At 45.0% G+C, this 18,047-nt stretch overlaps 1 protein-coding gene across 9 annotated transcripts in view; it reads left to right on the plus strand.

Moving 5' to 3' along the window:
• The window catches only part of PDZD2 (PDZ domain containing 2), a 410,031-nt gene that overhangs the window by 376,511 nt on the left and 15,473 nt on the right, over positions 1-18,047 (plus strand). For all 9 annotated transcript variants that reach the window (XM_037798732.1, XM_037798731.1, XM_037798734.1 and 6 more), the window contains 4 exons: positions 124-932; positions 2,928-3,072; positions 9,049-13,054; positions 14,731-14,848. In XM_037798732.1, coding sequence (XP_037654660.1) covers positions 124-932; positions 2,928-3,072; positions 9,049-13,054; positions 14,731-14,848 — 5,078 coding nt within the window. The remainder of the gene's footprint in view (positions 1-123; positions 933-2,927; positions 3,073-9,048; positions 13,055-14,730; positions 14,849-18,047) is intronic.

An 18,047-nucleotide genomic window follows, 5' to 3' on the forward strand; every position in this document is an offset into this window, starting at 1 on the left:
GCGTTTGTGAACGTGGAATGGCTTGTGTATAACAAGGGAGATCAGATTATAAACCGAGGCCAGACGGGGAACTCAATTTGATTTGACTTTTCTTTCCCCCACCCTCACCCCCTTCTCCACCAGCTCACAAGGAACGAGGAAAAGCCAGAGCCAAGAGCCTTGTGGCTCTCGGAAGCCAGCGGGCCTCTGGGCTTTTCCACAAGCAGGTGGCGGTGGCCAGACAAACCAGCCTCCCCGGAAGCCCCCAGGCCCTCCGAAACCCTCTCCTCCGCCAGGGACGGGTGGGCTGCTACGACGCCGATGCCAGCGATGAGGAAGAGTTCGATGGAGAAGGGGACTGCATTTCACTTCCTGGGGTCCTTGCAGGTCCCAGCGGGCCTCAGACAGAGGACGACTCTAAGCATGTCTTAACAACCTCTACCAAGGTCCCAGATGCCAACAACCAAGAGGAACCACAGCAGAAAACACTGGTCAGCAAGGCCACCTCAGCGCCTCTCCTTGGCAACTCACTGGACTCATTGGAGAGTGTCCCAGGGGACCTGGTGGACATTCCTTCCCACACAGCCAACCTGCTGGACTCTACAGAGGCCCTCAAGGGTGGTCCTGGCTCTTCCGGGAAGAAAGAACCATCAGCATCAAGAATTTCACCCAAAATGGAATACAAAGCCAGTGTGGGCACCAAGAATCTGATAAGTACAGAGTGTCTCAGTTCCCCCCAGAGGAAGAATGAAAACCTGGGGCCCAGGCACAAACCAGTGGCCAGGATCAGTCCACACTGCACAAGGTCCGAGGCTGAGGTCAGGCCCAGTGGCGCGGAGATGGGAAACTTGAATGACGGAGTCAATGAGTCATGTGGTCAGGACTGGAAAATCCAGGCAACCTCCTTAAAGGTGACCGTCCCTGGTTTTCCACCAGGCGGAACTGTGGAGAGGGTAATTGACTTTTTCTTTAGTTACTTTGCATCTAACTGAAGATCGTGTGAATTTCTATAGAATGTGTATAAAGCACAGGGTAATGTGCTTGAAAGAAAGGATAAGGTTGGAGAATTATCTTTCAACAGTGTCATTCGTTTAAATGCCTTGACCGACTGTTGGGAGCCTGTTAATATATCAGCAGGTTGTTAGGGGAGAAATGCCCTGGTGTTGAGTCATAAGATCATTCAGCCAGAAGGTCTGATCCATCTCTTACCTGTGCAGAGGTTGATGATGGAAATGCGTTTTGATGTCGGTGAAGTAAAACCCTGGGACAGGGACTGGATCCTCCATTGAATAGTTGGTTAGCAACTTTGGGCAAGTTATAGAACCTTTCTGAGCCCCAGTTCTCTGGGCTCTAGGATATGGAAGGTATTATCTGCCCCGATTATCTCCCAGACTTGTGGTTATCATCAAATACACGTTAACAGCAATTATCTCTGACGCATATGTTATGAGTGATCTTTATTTTTTCACATTTTCTACTATGTTTATATATAATTATAGCTACTCATGACTATCACATGAAATAATGGGTATGCATTCACTTTGAAACTCATAATGCGCCACCTTAAATGCAAGTTAATGTTATTTATGCTACTAATTGTTTACAAATATGTTGGAGTGTCCCAGAATTAACAAATTGCCCCTTTTTAAAAATTTTCAATTTATCTCCACTTTAGCAAGAAGCAAGTAAGAGAAATTAACATTGTTTACAATCTCCCTATGTAAATAATTTCTCTCTGTATGAACAAAGAATTAGAATGACTTATAAGGCCATATTTATAAAGATATATGTTCAAGTGGATTATATAAACATACCTGTAAATAGACCCAGCATATTTAGTCATAAGAGCTATACTTTACTAAGCAGAAGGGTTTGGTTTTTTTAAACCTTATTAAAAAATGTAGAAATGCATATCTTCTTTTCTCTTCTTCAAAAATCATGTTATTACCTCCACTATGTATGTTTTGAAATTTAGTATTCAGCCAATGGGTAAATTCCTTTCTTTAGAATGTATCATCATTAAGTTTTGGATAAAGATATAAAGCCAAATCAGGATTTTTATTCATCATGATTTATATTTATTCAAATAAGGGCTTTTATAGTTGTGAATAAGTATTTCCCAATAGAAACTTTTGAGCATTTAATACTTTTTTGCATAAGACATTATCCTTTCTTACAAAACTTTTAGTTCCAGAACTTGATTGCATTTATGCATGAGGAAAAAAAAAAAGCATGTATTGCCAAATATTGGAAGCTAAAAAAATAAGAAAAAAAGAAAAAAACCCTTTGTTTTTGGTAAATGGGTTGTCTTCTACTGTTTTTATATTACCTTTATGCCTTATTAATAAATAGAAAATTAACAAAGTTAAACCCTAAGTAGGTTTTCCCTCAGTTGGTAACTGAGGTTTTCCTAAATGATGTCTGACAAGTGTAGCTGGACAACCCCATTCAGCTCTTTCTTCTACTGCCCTTGGGCCACTTGATGACTCATTAATGCAGAGGGTAAATTTCAAATAAATCTGATTTAACATTTTAGCAATTTTTAAAAAAATATTTATGGTAGGTATTAGAAAAAAGGAAGAAAAAGTAATTGTCACTTGGCTAAAATGAAATTTTGAAATATTAAATGTTGATTTCATTTCTCCAGTTTAGTTGTCTCCCTCACTACCAAACTAAGGAGTTGATTTTTATAGTCTCAGGTATTTCTATCTAAACAATAATCATCTTCTAAAACTCTGAGCTAGGGCAAGTCTTGTCACCCTCATTTTAAAATTGCAAAAACTGAGGCTTAGCAATTGTGGAAATTTCTAATGGACCTCGAATCCAGAGTCTGGATCTTCTGGCTCCAGATCCAGAGATCTTTGAATTTTTCAAAACCAGCTCTCCTCTATGTATTATGTTGTCATATGAAAGCTCTTTAAAGTGACTTGCGGTTGTCTTTGTGCTAGGAACCTCCAGGAAAGGTGACCAGTGGGGGTGGGCGCGTCCCTACAGACGCTGAGCCAGCCGGGGCTCTGTTCCACGGGGAGGCCGGCCGCCCCACAGAGAACCGGCCAGAAGCCGCAGCAGTGCCAGGACAGCAAACTGTAACTGGTAAGATGATATTGTTCTTTAAGCCTAAAGATAAAAGTGTGGAAGTTATCCTAATAAAAGGGTTACCTATAGAGAGCTTTTACGAAAAAAAAACATTCTTACACAAATTAATATTTAAAAGCTACCTACAAGCTTTATATCAATGTTATATTTCCCCAACTTGCTAACTGTACTTACAGGTGGTTACATAAGTAAATATCCTGGTTCTTGGGAAATATACATGGAAGCAGTAAGTATTCAGGGATCATAATGTACACAGCCTACTCTGAAATGTTTAGAAAATAGATGGATGGACAGACGGACAGATAGAAAGAAAGAAAGAAATGGTAAAATGTTAAAAGCTGGTGGATCTGGGTATCTGGGGGTGGGCCTGTTGCAGTTCGCTATATGGGTTCTGTATTATTTTTGCAACTTTCCTGCAAGTTTGAAATTATTTCAAAATTAAGTTTATTTAAAAAAAAAAAAAGCTTCCTGCATTTAACAGCTTTATTAGATCATTATACCTAAACTCATAGTTTTAATTCCATGTTGTGTGCATCCATTTTCATTTGGCCAATACTGTTTGCCTATTTTGTGACAAGTACTCGAGTGAATGAGACAAATGATGAAAGGAAGGATTTCCTGCCCTTCAGAATCTCAGCACTAACTGCTTACATGAGATCAAATGAATGCACTTGAGAAATGACAATCAAATCTCAAAGAGGGAAAAAAAAATTAGTATTGAAAAATTAAACACCGTAGAGGCAGAAACTATCTCAAGATTTATCTGATGACCCATTATCTTGTAATTTTCCAAAATAATATTTTAAAGGTGATTTAAAAAAAAAATCAGCTGAATTGAGTGAATTAGCTCCCCTGTTAGTGAAGAACTATATTGAAAATTTGGATTCTAAACATACAGTATTTTTTGAGGTGGGGGAATTTTCTTAATGACTTGTCGCCGTCATGGCTCCCAGGTCTCAACCTTTGCAGCAGTCGGAGAGTTCCATCCACTGCAGCCTGCAGCAACTTGTCCCTGAGCAGCTGCCTGATTCAGTTTATCAAATCTCTGGTAGTAGAAAGAAGTGAGGTAGCCTTGCTTGTGAGAACTGTCCTGTAAATGAAAATTTTGGAGCTTCAGAATACTGCCCCATTCCTTGACGGCTACCCACATTAAAAAAAAAAAAAAATACAAGCCCCTAAAGTCTTTGTTCTGTGACCTCTTTGGTCCCTGATGGCTGGTGAAGATGTTACTATAGTTTCTCTTCTAAGTCTTTCCAGTTGAGATTCACTCACTGAACAAATCTTAAGCAAATTCTGTTAGCAATTTGACTTCATTGCAAAGTAACCTAAAAGAGTTTTATTTGAGGGAACAAAGTTCCATGGAGGCAGCCCAGGATGTCACCTTTCAAAATAACATTTCATTGGAAACCAGCATCTTAACACGTTTTAAGAGTGCACATTTGACATGATGGTTCACTGGAAGTTTTCTTGGAACCCATAATCAGTTTGGAATCTGGGGAGGCAGCCGGGGGTTTGTATGTTTTTTTTCCTATTGAAACTAACATCTTCCTAATTTGTGCCTACTGCAGAAAATTCTTTGCTTTCTCACTACTTGAGGGACTGTTATTCTAGGTAGGCAAGTCTTTCTGAATAGGAGGGTGAGAGTTTGGACCTTAACTGTGTGTATACATACAACATTCTCTTGTGTGCAGTGTAGATGCACATTTAGCCCCCCACCCCCACCCCAACACCTGCAGAACTGCCCCTCCTGTGTTCTTTGCATCTCTCTGTTACAGTGTCCGCCCAGGCCTGCTGTGGCATCTGTGCTTTTCTCTTCCTCTCTGGACTTCTCCACAGGTTATAAGCCTTGAGAAGGAGCAATTGTGTGTTCTTGGCATCTAGTGAGCAACCAATAAATACTAGTGCCAGGAAACGATTATATTTAATGTAGACTAATATATGTGATATATTTAATTAACACAGAATTAACATATTTAAACATAATGCATTGGCTGTAATTTAATTCTTCTTTAATGTGCAAGGTCCTCACTATGAGGATTGATTATTGACTTGCACTGACACAGTAGTGCCCTCTAGGGTTTGAGAGATGTAGCTGCGTCTTTTGACCCAACATTACACATCCCAATCACTGACATTTTCCAGAGCTTCTGTCTCCTTTTAGCAGATTTTTTCTCTCCTTCCCAGTTAAAAAGTTAGCTGTGATCAGTTGTGACCTGTAGTAGCCCTTCTTCCTTCTAATTTTGTTGCAAATAACATAGCTGCCTTCCAAAAGATCCAAAGATGCATAATTGACAAAAGAAGGAATACCTTATCTTTTTTGGAAAATCTTCCTTTTTTTATGTTTTCATAATGGCAAGTGAGTACCATTCACGGACTGCTTGGCAAGTGCCTGGGCAGGTCACTCACTTCCTGGGTTGCCCACCCCATCGGGTTATTTAGAGGAATCAGAGAGTTAATTCATGGATGGCACTTGGAACCCTGGCTAGTACGTAATATGCATTCAGCAAGTTATATGTGTGTGTGTATGTATATATTATTTTTCTAAGAAAACACATATTTATAAAAACTGTCTAGTATATGTAATACATATTCAAGAAAACACACACATAGATATTTGATTTTCCTAAGAAACTTTTTAGAAATGAGGAATGATCAGCTTAATATTTTACATGGAAATGAACAGCCAGCTGAGATGTGTTGGTTGCAAGGTCTGATTTTTAGTCTACTCAGCTTCCCAGCAATCACTGATTCTCTTTTAATGGTTGGTTCTTAAAAACCAGGAAAAGGGGGTGGTGATGGTTGGAAGAAATTTCAAAGGCTGTTGTGACAACTGCCCTGAAGCAAAGGACAAAGTATAGACCTCTCCTTTGCCACTATTTTTAAAGTAACTTCATTATAAATAAATAATAAAATGCATGTTTATTATAGAAACTTAGGCAACAGCAATTGAGAGGAAAAGTTAAATAAAAATCACTAAACCCCAGAGACAACCTCTGTTAAAATTATCAGTGTATCCCCTTTCACTCTTGTGTTTGTAAATGAGTATGTATAAAATAAATAGATCAATCATACTCCTAAGCTGCTTTTTTTTTTTTTTTAAAAAAAAAAAAAGACTCTACAGTGGTCACCAGTGCCTACCAACCTTTTTTACATCATGCATCCATGGAAAATAATATTTGAGCAGCCTTCTGGAGTAAACAAGACTGCTCATAAGCCTGCCTGCCTAGCCTGGGGCTCCAGCCACCCGGCCCTGCAGGCCCCCTACGCACTAACCACGTCTATGGCAGCACACCTGTCACCCACTCTAGTTAGGGAGCTGCGTGGATATCGTCCAGTGGCCCCTGCACCAATGACATCATTTGTACAGGCTGCCGGGCATTCCACCACACAGATGTGTCCTAACTTGAGTCAACATTCTTCCCATTGCTGGGCATTTGGACTGTTACCCACTTAAGCAGCTTTGTGAAAAACAGCCTTTAAATCGCTTCCTTTTGCCTAATTGCTATTTGTGAACCATTGAATTATGTACCCTAACAAACAGATGTTCTTAATCTTAATCCATGTCCCTGCGAGTGTGAACAAATTATAAACAGAACCTTTGGAGGATGTTATTTTTAGTTAAATTGGGGGAAACTGAATCAGGTTGAGCCTTAATCTGGTTTATGGGAGCCCTTATAAAGAGAATCCAGAAGTCACAGAAACCAGAAAGGAGCCCATCGCCATGTGACAGGAGGCGAGATGCAAGCCAAGGAAGCCCAAGCAATGCGGCAGCCAGCTCCAGAACACTAGTCTTAGGGGAGAAAGCGAGCCTGGCTGATAACTGGACTTTGAACTCCTAAAACTGTGTGCCATTGAATTCCATTGTTTAAGCCAACCATTGTGTGGTATTTGTCATAGCAGCCTGGCCTTCTAGGATAGCACTCCTTCCCCATATTGGAGCCAGCAGAAGCAGGAAAGTCATACCAAAGGGAGTTCAAGAAAGGCTGAGCAGTGTTAGTACTTTCTTCAGGGAACCAGGGGCAAGAACACACGGATTTCAGTCCTGGTCTGCCCCTGGCCTGCCCTGTGGGCTGGGTCTCTGTGGGTGCCTTGACGACCCCAACCCAGTTATGGCCAAGTGCTCTCTACATAGGCGAGGTCACCAGGGTCTAGATAAATCTCGGACTCGCTGCTCATCCACCCTGTGCCTCAGTTCCTCACTGCTCCAACACACATGGTCACAGGACCTCATGGTGTCATTAGGAAAAACAATGCACAAAATGTGTGTAGCACACTGCCAAATCCTTAATGATTAGAAAAACTCTTAGCACAGGGCTAACGCCTAATAATTACTTCTTAATTATTAACATAGGGACTTTAGGAGGGAAAAGGTCTGTGCAATTAAGATGATTTTGTTGGGGGAATACAGAGTAAATATAATTTGGGGTAGACACACTTCTCAAACCAAGAGCTTACCTTGTGACAGGTATTTTTTTCTCCAGCCTGAGACTCATGACTCCTCTATCAGCTTCCTAGAGCTGCCATAACAAATTACCACAAATTGGGTGGCTTAAAACAACAGAAGTTTTTTCTCTGACAGTGCTGGAGGGCAGAAGTGTGAAATCAAGGTGTTCAGAGGGCTGTGCCCCCTCCGAAGTCTCTAGCAGGGGATCTTCTCCGGCTTCTGGTAGCCCCAGGTGATCCTTGGCTTGTGGTACCATCCCTCCAATCTCCTCCCTCCCCACGTGACCATCTTCCCACTGTGTCCGAATTTCCCTCTTCTCACAGGGACACCCATCATGTGGGATTTACGGCCCACCCTAATCCAGTTGGGCCTCATCTTAATTACCTCAGCAAAGATCCTATCTTCAAATAAGGTGATTTTCTGAGGGACTGTGTGGACATGGATTTTGAAGGGACACCATGCAACTCAGAACCCCTCTTAAGAAGAGAGCGAATCCTGTGTTTTTTTTTACGCCAGCGTTTTCCCTGTTCCACGATGCTATCTGCCAGAGGTGGGCAGATGAGCTGACGACTTCTCGGGGCCTCATGAGGGCCCTGCAGGACAGAACGGCCCTCAGAACCCATCTCACGATGACTTCCCACCGACCCCTGGCACGCATCATCTTTCCCTGCCACCTCGGAGATTTCCTGCTCTTTCTTGCTTCTCTGCGTCCATTCTGTTTTCTTTCTCACCATCTTTCCTGTCACTCTCTGGCCAAACTCACCCTCCTGAACCCTCCTTCTCAAGTCCCTGCACCCCCACCCCATCCGTCACAGCTCCCACAACAATCTGGCCTAGGTAATCCTGCCACTCCCTGAACGCTGTCAGCACAGAACTAGTCAGTATAGATTTGTGTTCCATGTGAAGCATTTGTGTGTTTTCCTAAGTTAGCCCGTCTCCTAGATGTTCCTTGAAGACCCATGCTTGGGTTGCCTTACATGTCACTGTATCCCTCCCAATCCACTGCACGAGGCTAAACCGACTGTGAGAGCCAAACCCACCCACGATCAGCCAGGTGCCCGGTCTGAGGAAGACGGCAGATCTCTGCAGAATCAAAGGGGGGAAGGCCGAGGAGTCAAACAGAAAGAATAGCAGCCTGCATCCCGGGGCTCCTGCCATCAGAGAGTGCATGGTGTAAACAAACCCAAGCTAAGGAGTTCTGGTGTCCTCCATCCTTAAAAATAACCAAAAGGGAGAAAGAAAGTGCAGAAACAAGCGTTCACTCCGCCAGCTAGTCTGAGTTATTTCGAGCATCTGCAACAGGGTGGTATTTGTTAGATGTGGGTGCTCTGTAATTTTAGAGACATAAAAACAGAAAGATAAAAAGGCCTACATTTAGGCTGCAGAATGTCTTTCTGAAAAAGAAAAATAAAATGAGATTGCTTATAATTTTCCTTTTTTTTTTTTAATTGAGAAGTCTTATATTTTCTTATATTTTTTCTCCTTTATCTCCCCTCCCACCCCAACTTTTGTTTATATTCCCAACCCAGGACTGGGCAGCTCAGCAGACCCCATGGCTTCCCCGGGGAGGAAGGGGGCCGTCCATCCCGACCCCAGCAGGACCTCAGTAGATGCAGGGGGCCTCAGTCTGCCTGTGGACCCCAGCAAGCCAGTGTCACCCACGGTCACCAATTCCGAATCCAAGGGCACATCTCACGTTCAACTCACGCCCGACAGCAGTGTGTCCCCCGGGAAGAAGGCAGCGGCTCCTGCTGACTCGTGCAAGATTCGAGCAGCCCCAGAAGCCAGCTCCCCTGACAGCACCAGGAAGGCAGCTCCCCGCAGCGGAGTGGACCCCAACACGGAGGGCGCTCCCCGAGCTGGTGCCACCCTATCACGAGACCCCGCCCCATCCCAGGAGAGGAGGCAAGCAGTTCAAGGAAGCCCCAGCAAGGCTTTGGAAACAGCTGAAATCCATGCACCTGGAAACTCCAGGGAGTCCGCTCTGCTCTGGGGAACAGATTCCGGGTCTGAGAGGGCCCCGCAGGCTGGCCCCTCCCTGCCACCCACCGACAAGACCCAGGAGGCGGGTGGTGATGTCTTAGCACACTGCTGTCCAGGACAAAGTGGAGAGAGCCCTGTGAATGACATCGACAGGTTCATCAATTTGCTGGGTGCTTCCGAAGCCAGCTTCCAGTCACCTCAGAAAGGGGACCACGTGGGTCAAGAAGGCCCCTGCGGCACCCAGCCAGTCACTGGGGAACGAGCCCCCTCCTCGCCTTCCCCACAGTGGGCCTCCCAGCCTTCAGTGTTGGATTCAATTAATCCCGATAAACATTTCACTGTGAACAAGAACTTTCTGAGCAACTATTCCAGAAATTTTAGCAATTTTCACGAGGACAGCACGTCCCTGTCGGGCCCGGGCGACAGTACCGACCCGTCCCTCTCATCCATGTATGGAGACGCTGAGGACTCGTCGTCCGACCCCGAGTCGTCCGCGGAACCCCCACGTGCCTCTGCCAGGGACAGCTGGTCACCACCTCGTTCTCGGGGGTCACTTCACCAGGAGGATACCACGGAGTCTGAGGAGGAGCAAATTGAAATTTGCGCCATGAACGGTTACCCCTCGACCACAGCTTGTCCGCCCGCCCAACCTGCGCCCCACTCCGCTTTAGCCAAAGTTCTGCCATTCAAGCCATGTGCCCCAAGTGACTCGGCAGGAAACCCCCAGGAGAGCACCTCCTTCAGGCCAGGAGCCTCACACCCTTCAATCCCTAACCCTTCTCAGCCATTTTCACTCCTCGAGAGAAGCTCTCAGGAGCATTTGAATCGTATTTCCCCAGGCCACCAGCCCTTGCGTGGAGAAAAAACTAAAGAAGTTGCCAGGAGAGACACAGCTTTGGAAAACGGTCAGCCTTCTGGCATCGCCAGACATTTTCACCACCCCCCAGTGACTCTCTGCTCTCCCAACCTGGTGAATGGTTCAGAACATGACTTGCTCGATGATGAAACCTCAAATGCTAAACAGGAAACAAAGATTAATGCAACTGAAAATCAGTCTTCCTTAAGTATGGATACCCCTAAGAATGGAGAGCCTGTTTTGGCAAACCTACGCATCTCTGAAAATCAAGATCTGGAAGACTTGCTACAGAAACCAAAAATGATCTCCAGGAGGCCCATAATGGCCTGGTTTAAAGAAATAAATAAAAATAGCCAAGGTGGGCCTTTGCAGAGCAAAACTGAAAAGGAGCAGTCCACGTTGCCAACCAGAAGTCCTGACACCAAAATTCAGATGTTGAACTCAAGCCACAAAAAGGGGGTGGCTGTGCCAAATAGCCCTCCACAGCTGAAAACAAATCTGGAAAATAAAGACCCACCTAAAAAAAGTTCAGTAGAAACGCTTTTAAGCAACTGTCAGAAGGCCAAATCTGGTCCTAAACTGAAGAGACTCAGCATCAAATGTAAAAGCAAAGCCAATTCCGAGGCTCCTGCTGCTGTTAGTGCTAAGTCTGGTGGGACGGACACCAGGAAACCCTTTATTTCACCCCAGAACTCTCACAAAATGCTTTCTAAGGTAGCCTCACATCGGTTCCACATGGCCGTCCTTGAGGAAAGAAATGCCACGGCCACCCCCAAGGTTCCCACATGTGTGCTGGAGAGCAAGCCATCCCCTGCTGCCCCTGGGTCACTGAAGCCCTCGGCCTCCGACACAGGCTTCCGAACAGTAGCGTTGCCCCTGACCTCCCTGACCAAGACTCTTTCTGAGCAGGGCGCATGTAGTAGGTTCCACACAGCTGTCCCGTCAGAACCCGACAGAAGTTGCCCAGCCACCCCCAAACCTCCTAGGTGCGGACCAGAGAGCAAAGCCCCTCCTGCTGCCTTGGGGTCAGGGGGTCTTGCGGCACCAGATGGCAGCCTGTCCATAGCAGGGAACAGGTGCGAGATTCAACCTCCCAGGCAGACTGAGCTCCACACGTCCGGCCAAACTGATGCAGCAGCAGAAGCAGCCCAACCCGGGGTGACGGGCGACAAAGGAAGCAAAATAACTGCTGGCAATCCCCTAGAAAGAACAAACCAGCTGACAATAGTTGAAATTGCTTCTGAGAGAATGCAGGAGAATGCGTGCAGTGACAAGCCAGCGGAAAGCGACAGGCAGGGAGCGCTCATGGCCCAGCACAACTGTCAGGAGAAAGGCGAAACCAGACTCTGCCACCAGCCCGTAGACTCATCCCCCAATTATCCATCCTCACGCACCCCTCAAGCCTCCCAGGTCGACCAGGAAATGCAGCGATCTCTCAGTGTGGCGAAACTGGCCTCCTCCTCCTCCCCCCAACTGCCTGCTAAAAAGCCAGAGTCCTCGGAGGGAAAAACAAGCCCAGTGTCAGAATCCCAAGGGATGCTCAAGGATGCCATTCCCACGGGCATCCCGGCGGGTGACCATCCCTACTTCGTGCCCAGGCCGGCGACCAGGACCTACTCCATGCCAGCCCAGTTCTCCAGCCATTTTGGACAGGAGGATCCCTCCCGCCACCGCCCATCTCACTGGGACAGCCAGCTCCCCGGGTCCGGCGATGGCCTCCTGGAGACAAAGGCAGCCAAAGGCGGCGTTCTTGGCCTGGTTAACAGGCAGGGCGTATATAGTGTGAAGCCCCTGCTGGAGACGTCGCGGAACCTCCCAACAACCGACAAAGGAGGTGCCCTTTCAGTGCAGGATGCAAGCTGCCCAGCCAGAGAGAAAACCAAAGTCATCAGAAGGCATTACTACTATGAGCAGAACTGGCCCCATGAATCTACCTCATTTTTCTCGGTGAAGCAGAGGATCAAGTCCTTTGAGAATCTGGCCAACTCTGACCGCCCTGCAGCAAGGTCCAGTGCTTTTCCCACTCTGTCAGTCAGCGCCAAGCCTCCCATCGGGAGACGCTCGTCAGGCAGCATTCCCTCGGGGAGCCTCGGCCACCCCGGTGATGTGGCAAGGTCCTTGAGGCGAAGCCTGAGCTCCTGCAGCGAAAGCCAAAATGAAGCTGGCACCCTCGGTCCCCAGATGACCAAGTCCCCTTCCAGCACGGCTCTGACAGTCGCCCGAGAGGATCCGGTGGAGACCAGTAGCAAGGGCCCTGATGTGGACCAAAAGAAATCAGGCGATCCTTCAGGAATCCCCATGCCCACGGTGACCCCAGCATCCCCCATCAAGAGGAACAAGTCCTCGGTGCGCCATGCCCAGCCCTCGCCCTTATCCCGCTTGAAGCTGCAGGAACTAAGAGCCTTGAGCATGCCGGACCTCGACAAGCTCTGCAGCGAGGACTATGCAGCAGAGCCAACTGCCGTGCTCTTCAAAACCGAGCTGGAGATTGTCCCCAGGAGGGTGCCCGGCTCCCCTGCTGGAGGCCTTTCAGGTCTTGATGGATCCACTGCCCTTTGGTGTCTTGCCAAGGACGGGAACACGGCGTGTCCAGGAGGAAGCAGCCCAGAAACCAGTGATCCTGGAGCGCCTAGTTCAGTCAATGATGTGGGGGAGTCAACCCAGGATCTGTCCTCGGGAAGAAGCTGGTCGGTTAAGTAAGTATCTGCTCCCCACCCCACCTTTTTCAATTTTCAATTTTTGTTTATATAATAAACTATTTTTAGTGCAGTTGTAGGTTTACAGAAAAATCACACAGAAGGTACGGAGAGTTCCCATATATCCCCACATATGTAATACATAGTTTCCCCTATTATTAACATCTTGCATTAGGGTGGGAAATTTGTTACAATGGATGAACCCATAGAGGTACATTATTAGTAACTGAGTCTATAATTTACATTAAGGCTCACTCTTTGTGTTGAACAGTCTTATGGGGTTTGACAAATGTGTAATGTCATGTATCCACCATTACAGCATCATACCGAATAGTTTCACTGCCCTAAACATGCCCTGTGTTCCACTTCTGCATCCCTCTCCCCTTTCCCTGAACCCCTGGCAACCAATGATCTTATGAATGTCTGTAGTCTATAGTTTTGCCTTTTGTTGGAATCACGCAGTATGTAGCCTTTTCACACTGGCTTCTTTCACTTGGCAGCATACATTTAAGGTTCCTCCGTGTCTTTTGGTGGCTGGATAGCTGATTTCTTTTTATTGTGGAATAATAACCCATTGTACAGATGTACCACAGTTGTGTACCCTTTCACCTAGTGAAGGGCATCTTGCTTCCAATTTCAGGGGATATGAATAAAGCTGCTGTATATAGTCATGCGTGGGTTTTTGTGAGGATGCAAGTTTTCAACTCCTCTGGGTAAATGCCTAACAGTGTAGTTGTTGGATCTTGCAGAAAGCCCATAGTGGCCGCACCACTTTCTAGTCCCGCCAGCACTGGGTGAGGATTGCAGCGGCTCCACATCCTTTCCAGTGCCAGTGCTGTCTGCGTTTAGGATTTTAGTCTTCCTGATAGATGTTTATGTCCCCCCTCCCTTTTTTAACAAGTTTTTTTTTTTTTTTTATTTTATTTTAGAATAATTTTAGATTTACAGAAAAGTTGGGAATAGTAAGCAGAGTTCTCATCCCCTCTTCCAGCCTCCCCACATATTCGCATCTTACATAACCATGGCCCATTTGTCAAAACTAAGAAATTATCATTCGAACAATACTATTAACTAATCTGTAGACTTTATTCAGATTTCACTGAAAAATTCCACTAGTGTCCATTTTTTATTCCAGGAGTCATTCCAGAATATCACATTGCCTTTAACCAATCCTTTGTTTTTAACATCCTTACTGGAAAACTAAAGTACCTGCAAGGGAAAGTGTTTTGCCAAAATGTTGCTCTGAGTAGAGACTATACTGCACATGGTCCTCAAGCCAAAGCAACAAGAGGGAGATGGGGGGAAAGGAAGGCTGTCCCCAAGGCGAATTCATACTGGAATTTAAAACTAGAGTTAAACACAGGAAATTTCTGACATAGTATTTTTAAATATGTCTGAAATGTTCTGTTAAACTTTTTCACTGGCCCCCTAACATCTTGGAGGAATCCACAAATCCATAGCAATTCCCATTGCCATTGGCAGTGAATAAAATTCCTGTTCAGCATTCAGGATTCTTCAAGTAGTTTGGAGTGGGAGTTATAACCAAAAGAGGGCATGAAAATCAGAAAATATCTGCAGTATAGTAGAAAAGAGATCATTTAAAATGCATCCTTATAGATGGAGAAATTGGTTTTTCACTTTTTTTAATGTTCTTCAAATATATTTGCATTATTTAGTTTGGATCAACTTCTAGTCTCCACGGGGGACCAGCAAAGATTACAGTCTGTTTTATCATCAGTGGGGTCAAAATCGACCGTCCTAACTCTCATTCAGGAAGCGAAAGCACAATCAGAGGTGAGTGAAACACAGAAAACCCAGGTGTATCTCAAGGCTGGCCAGCTGTGCTGATCAAGGAGATGGGGGTATGATGCTGCACATGCAAAAATATTTTTTCTTTTTATTCCAACAATTTTGAATGAAATGCTTCCTAAAAGGTATCCCGTATTTCTTGAACTAGCATCCACTAACAGAATATGGCCTGTTGCTGATGATTCAGGAACCTCTTTAAGAACATAAGTAATTGCTGTGAGCTGTGACCAAGAGGTATTCTCAGAGCCTATTCCAAGTGGCTCCCAACTGCCGGCTAGCTGGTTGATAAGTTGACTGGTGACTGGGCTTGAGATGTTGTCCACTTGCCGTATTATGATGTGTCATGTTTCAAGGTGGCAAGCCCATAAGCCAAGTCTATTAGGGTTCTGTCTAGAACAAAGTGCAGTTGAGGTCCTGCAGGATTTGCCTTTCAATAAAGTACCTGGTTCTTCCCTCCCTCCTTCTTTCCTCCATTCCCTCCTTCCCACGTGGACTTGATGCTGTCTATTTTGGGTCTTAAGAAGGTTCTCTTTCCTTGCCTTTCTTTCTTTCACTAATTTTCAGCATACCCTAGTTCTTAAGTGTGTCTTGAATGGTTTAGGTTGGAAAAACAGCCTCAAATAAGAGTCACCCATAACCGTTATTTCTCAACTCTTTTGGTAGCAAATTTATGTGAGTAAATAGAAAGGATTTGCTATTTTACAGAAATTAAGAGGTATATTAATAGAACCCAAGGTACAAAAGCAGAAAATTAACTCATATCTTAATATATATTATTAAAGCATTTGTTCCTAAAAGTGTGTGTGTGTGTGTGTGTGTGTGTGTGTGTGTGTGTGTGTGTGTGTTTAATGATTCTCAAAATAAATGCCGACTGTGATTCTCTTCAGTGGCCTGTTCTTATCCTCCCAGCCTCCAAGGTCGGCTGCCCATAACTGGTGCTAGCACACTGTGTAGGCTCATACGTAATCTTGATGAAGTAAATGGATGGGACTAAATTTACACATAAATTTTCCTTTTTTCTTTCTCCACAATCTCCAGAAGAGACTACTGTGGTACAAGCTTATAAAAAGGTTAACATGCCCTAGTTTCCTTTTTCCTGTGCCCTCATCTCAGGGCCTTAAAGAATGGGAGGACTGCTCCAACAAGTCCATAGGGAAAAGAAAACATCCTGAGTGTTACTGAAGGGAAGGAAAGCTCCTGTCCCCTTGGAATCCCGCATGCTTAACTGTAAGAACTTCGGCGGCCTTCAAAAGTCTCCTCCCTTGGAGGCCAGTTAGTAGGCACAGTTCTCTGTTCCTCCTTGATCCTGACGTCTTCCTTCTCCAGAAGACTGTTCTAGGGGAGGAGGAGAAAGCTGTCTGTGTAGGTGGGGGGCCGTGGTTAACTAGACCTCCACTGTCTCGGTGTAAAATGAGGATCCTATCTTCCTCTCCTATCTACCACACAGAGGGACTGTGATGATCGAGAGATGAAGTGTGTGAAGACATTTTATGAACTGAAAGATGGTGCTTGGATAGTCACACTAAATCATACATGATGGATTCATCTCTGTCTTATTCAAGGGTGATTAGAATAATCTCAAAATAAGTTTCAAAACTTTCCTTATAGGGGTTAAAAAAAAAAAGTGCAACTAATGTTAAACCTATTCCATAAAAGTTTTGAAGTCAGACAGAGAAAACTTGCCCAGTTTAACTCAATACACATTGGTTGTGAATCTCTGGTACATCTGACATCCTCGGAGGCACTAGAGGTTGACCAAAGTCCATGAGGGAAGTTTGCAGCCCAGAACAGGCACGGTAGCCACAGAAACAAAGAAGGAAGCTGGAATTTACTAGAAGGAATTTACCAGAGTTGTTATAGGAGTGTGAGCATAAAGCATGTGCTGCCTCTCCCAGGGGTTTTTTACAGGCTTCACTAAGGGGTGGGCAGATGTAATCACAGAGGAGGGATGGGAATTCTGGGCAAAGAAAAGAGCTGGTGCAAGGCACAGAGGTGTGAAAGAGCATGGCAAATACTGGGGATCTGAGGGGTACAGTGAGTCTGGAACATGCCATGGGTGGAACGAAGTAGAAGGATGAGGCTGGAGGGTGTAGACCTACGTGCATCTTGCTGAAGGGGTCTGGGCTTCATCCTGCAAGTTGGTGGTGGCAAGAATCCAAAGATGATCTATAAGCACAAATATAGCCGAGTGCAAGTTGCCTCCTGCAGTAGCCATTCTCCTTCTTAGAGGCAAAATTCCTCTTTTATTTGGGGTGGAAATGTACCCAGATAAAAGATTTTACCAGTATCCTTGAAGTTATATGTGGCCGTGTTACTAAGCTCTGAACAGTGAAAAGTAAAGGCTCCTTGGAAGGCTGCTTACTGGGAGCTGAGTCACTCGAGGCATGACTCTTTTTTGCCTCTGTCCCTTTTGCCAGCCTGGAACTTAGACTTGATGACTGGAGCTTCAGCAGCCAGTAAGATCATGAAGTAACCTCAAGGATTGAAGCAGAAAGGATATTGGAGCAGAAAGACAAAAAGAGCCCAGGACTAGCTACCTCTATACTTCTTTTTCATGAGTTCAAGAAAAATGAAGTCATCAGATCTATTTTGGGAACCAAAGATAACAAAGGTAGTTGAAGATGGATTAGAGAAAAGGAAGCCTTGATTTTTCAAAACAAAAGAAGCAGCTATTGCCTGCTCTAATCTCAAATCTTTAATTCACTCAACAAGCAGACAGTAGTAGTATCTTCTACTGTTTATTGTAAATATATAGTATTTTATTCTCTTTATGAGATAAATAGGCTTGTATGTGTAAACCAGGACACAAAAACCACATGTATAATGTTTGACTAAATAAAATGAAAAAGAAGAACAACAAAAAGCAGCAGCTACTGCAAATGCCTCAAGGAGAGATTGAGGGTTAAATTAGAATAAGGGTCCGGTTTAGAGAGAAAGAGTTTAAAGAGACATGTGACAGAGGTGGTGACAAACGGAGGTAGAGGTGAAGGAAAAGTGTACACAGTGATGGTTGCAGTGAGTCCTGAGTCACCAGCTAGTGGAGTTACCAGGAGCCAAATCAGGCAATGCGGGTAGAAGTAATGAGTTCTGTTTTAGATCTAAGAGTTTGGAGTTACTGTGTCAGATCGAGTTGGAAATGGGAGGTGAATCTAGCTCAGAAGTGAACAAATGAATCGTTTGTGGA

This window comes from Choloepus didactylus, chromosome 11, assembly GCF_015220235.1.
Source record: "Choloepus didactylus isolate mChoDid1 chromosome 11, mChoDid1.pri, whole genome shotgun sequence".
Classification (NCBI taxonomy): Eukaryota; Metazoa; Chordata; class Mammalia; order Pilosa; family Megalonychidae; genus Choloepus; species Choloepus didactylus.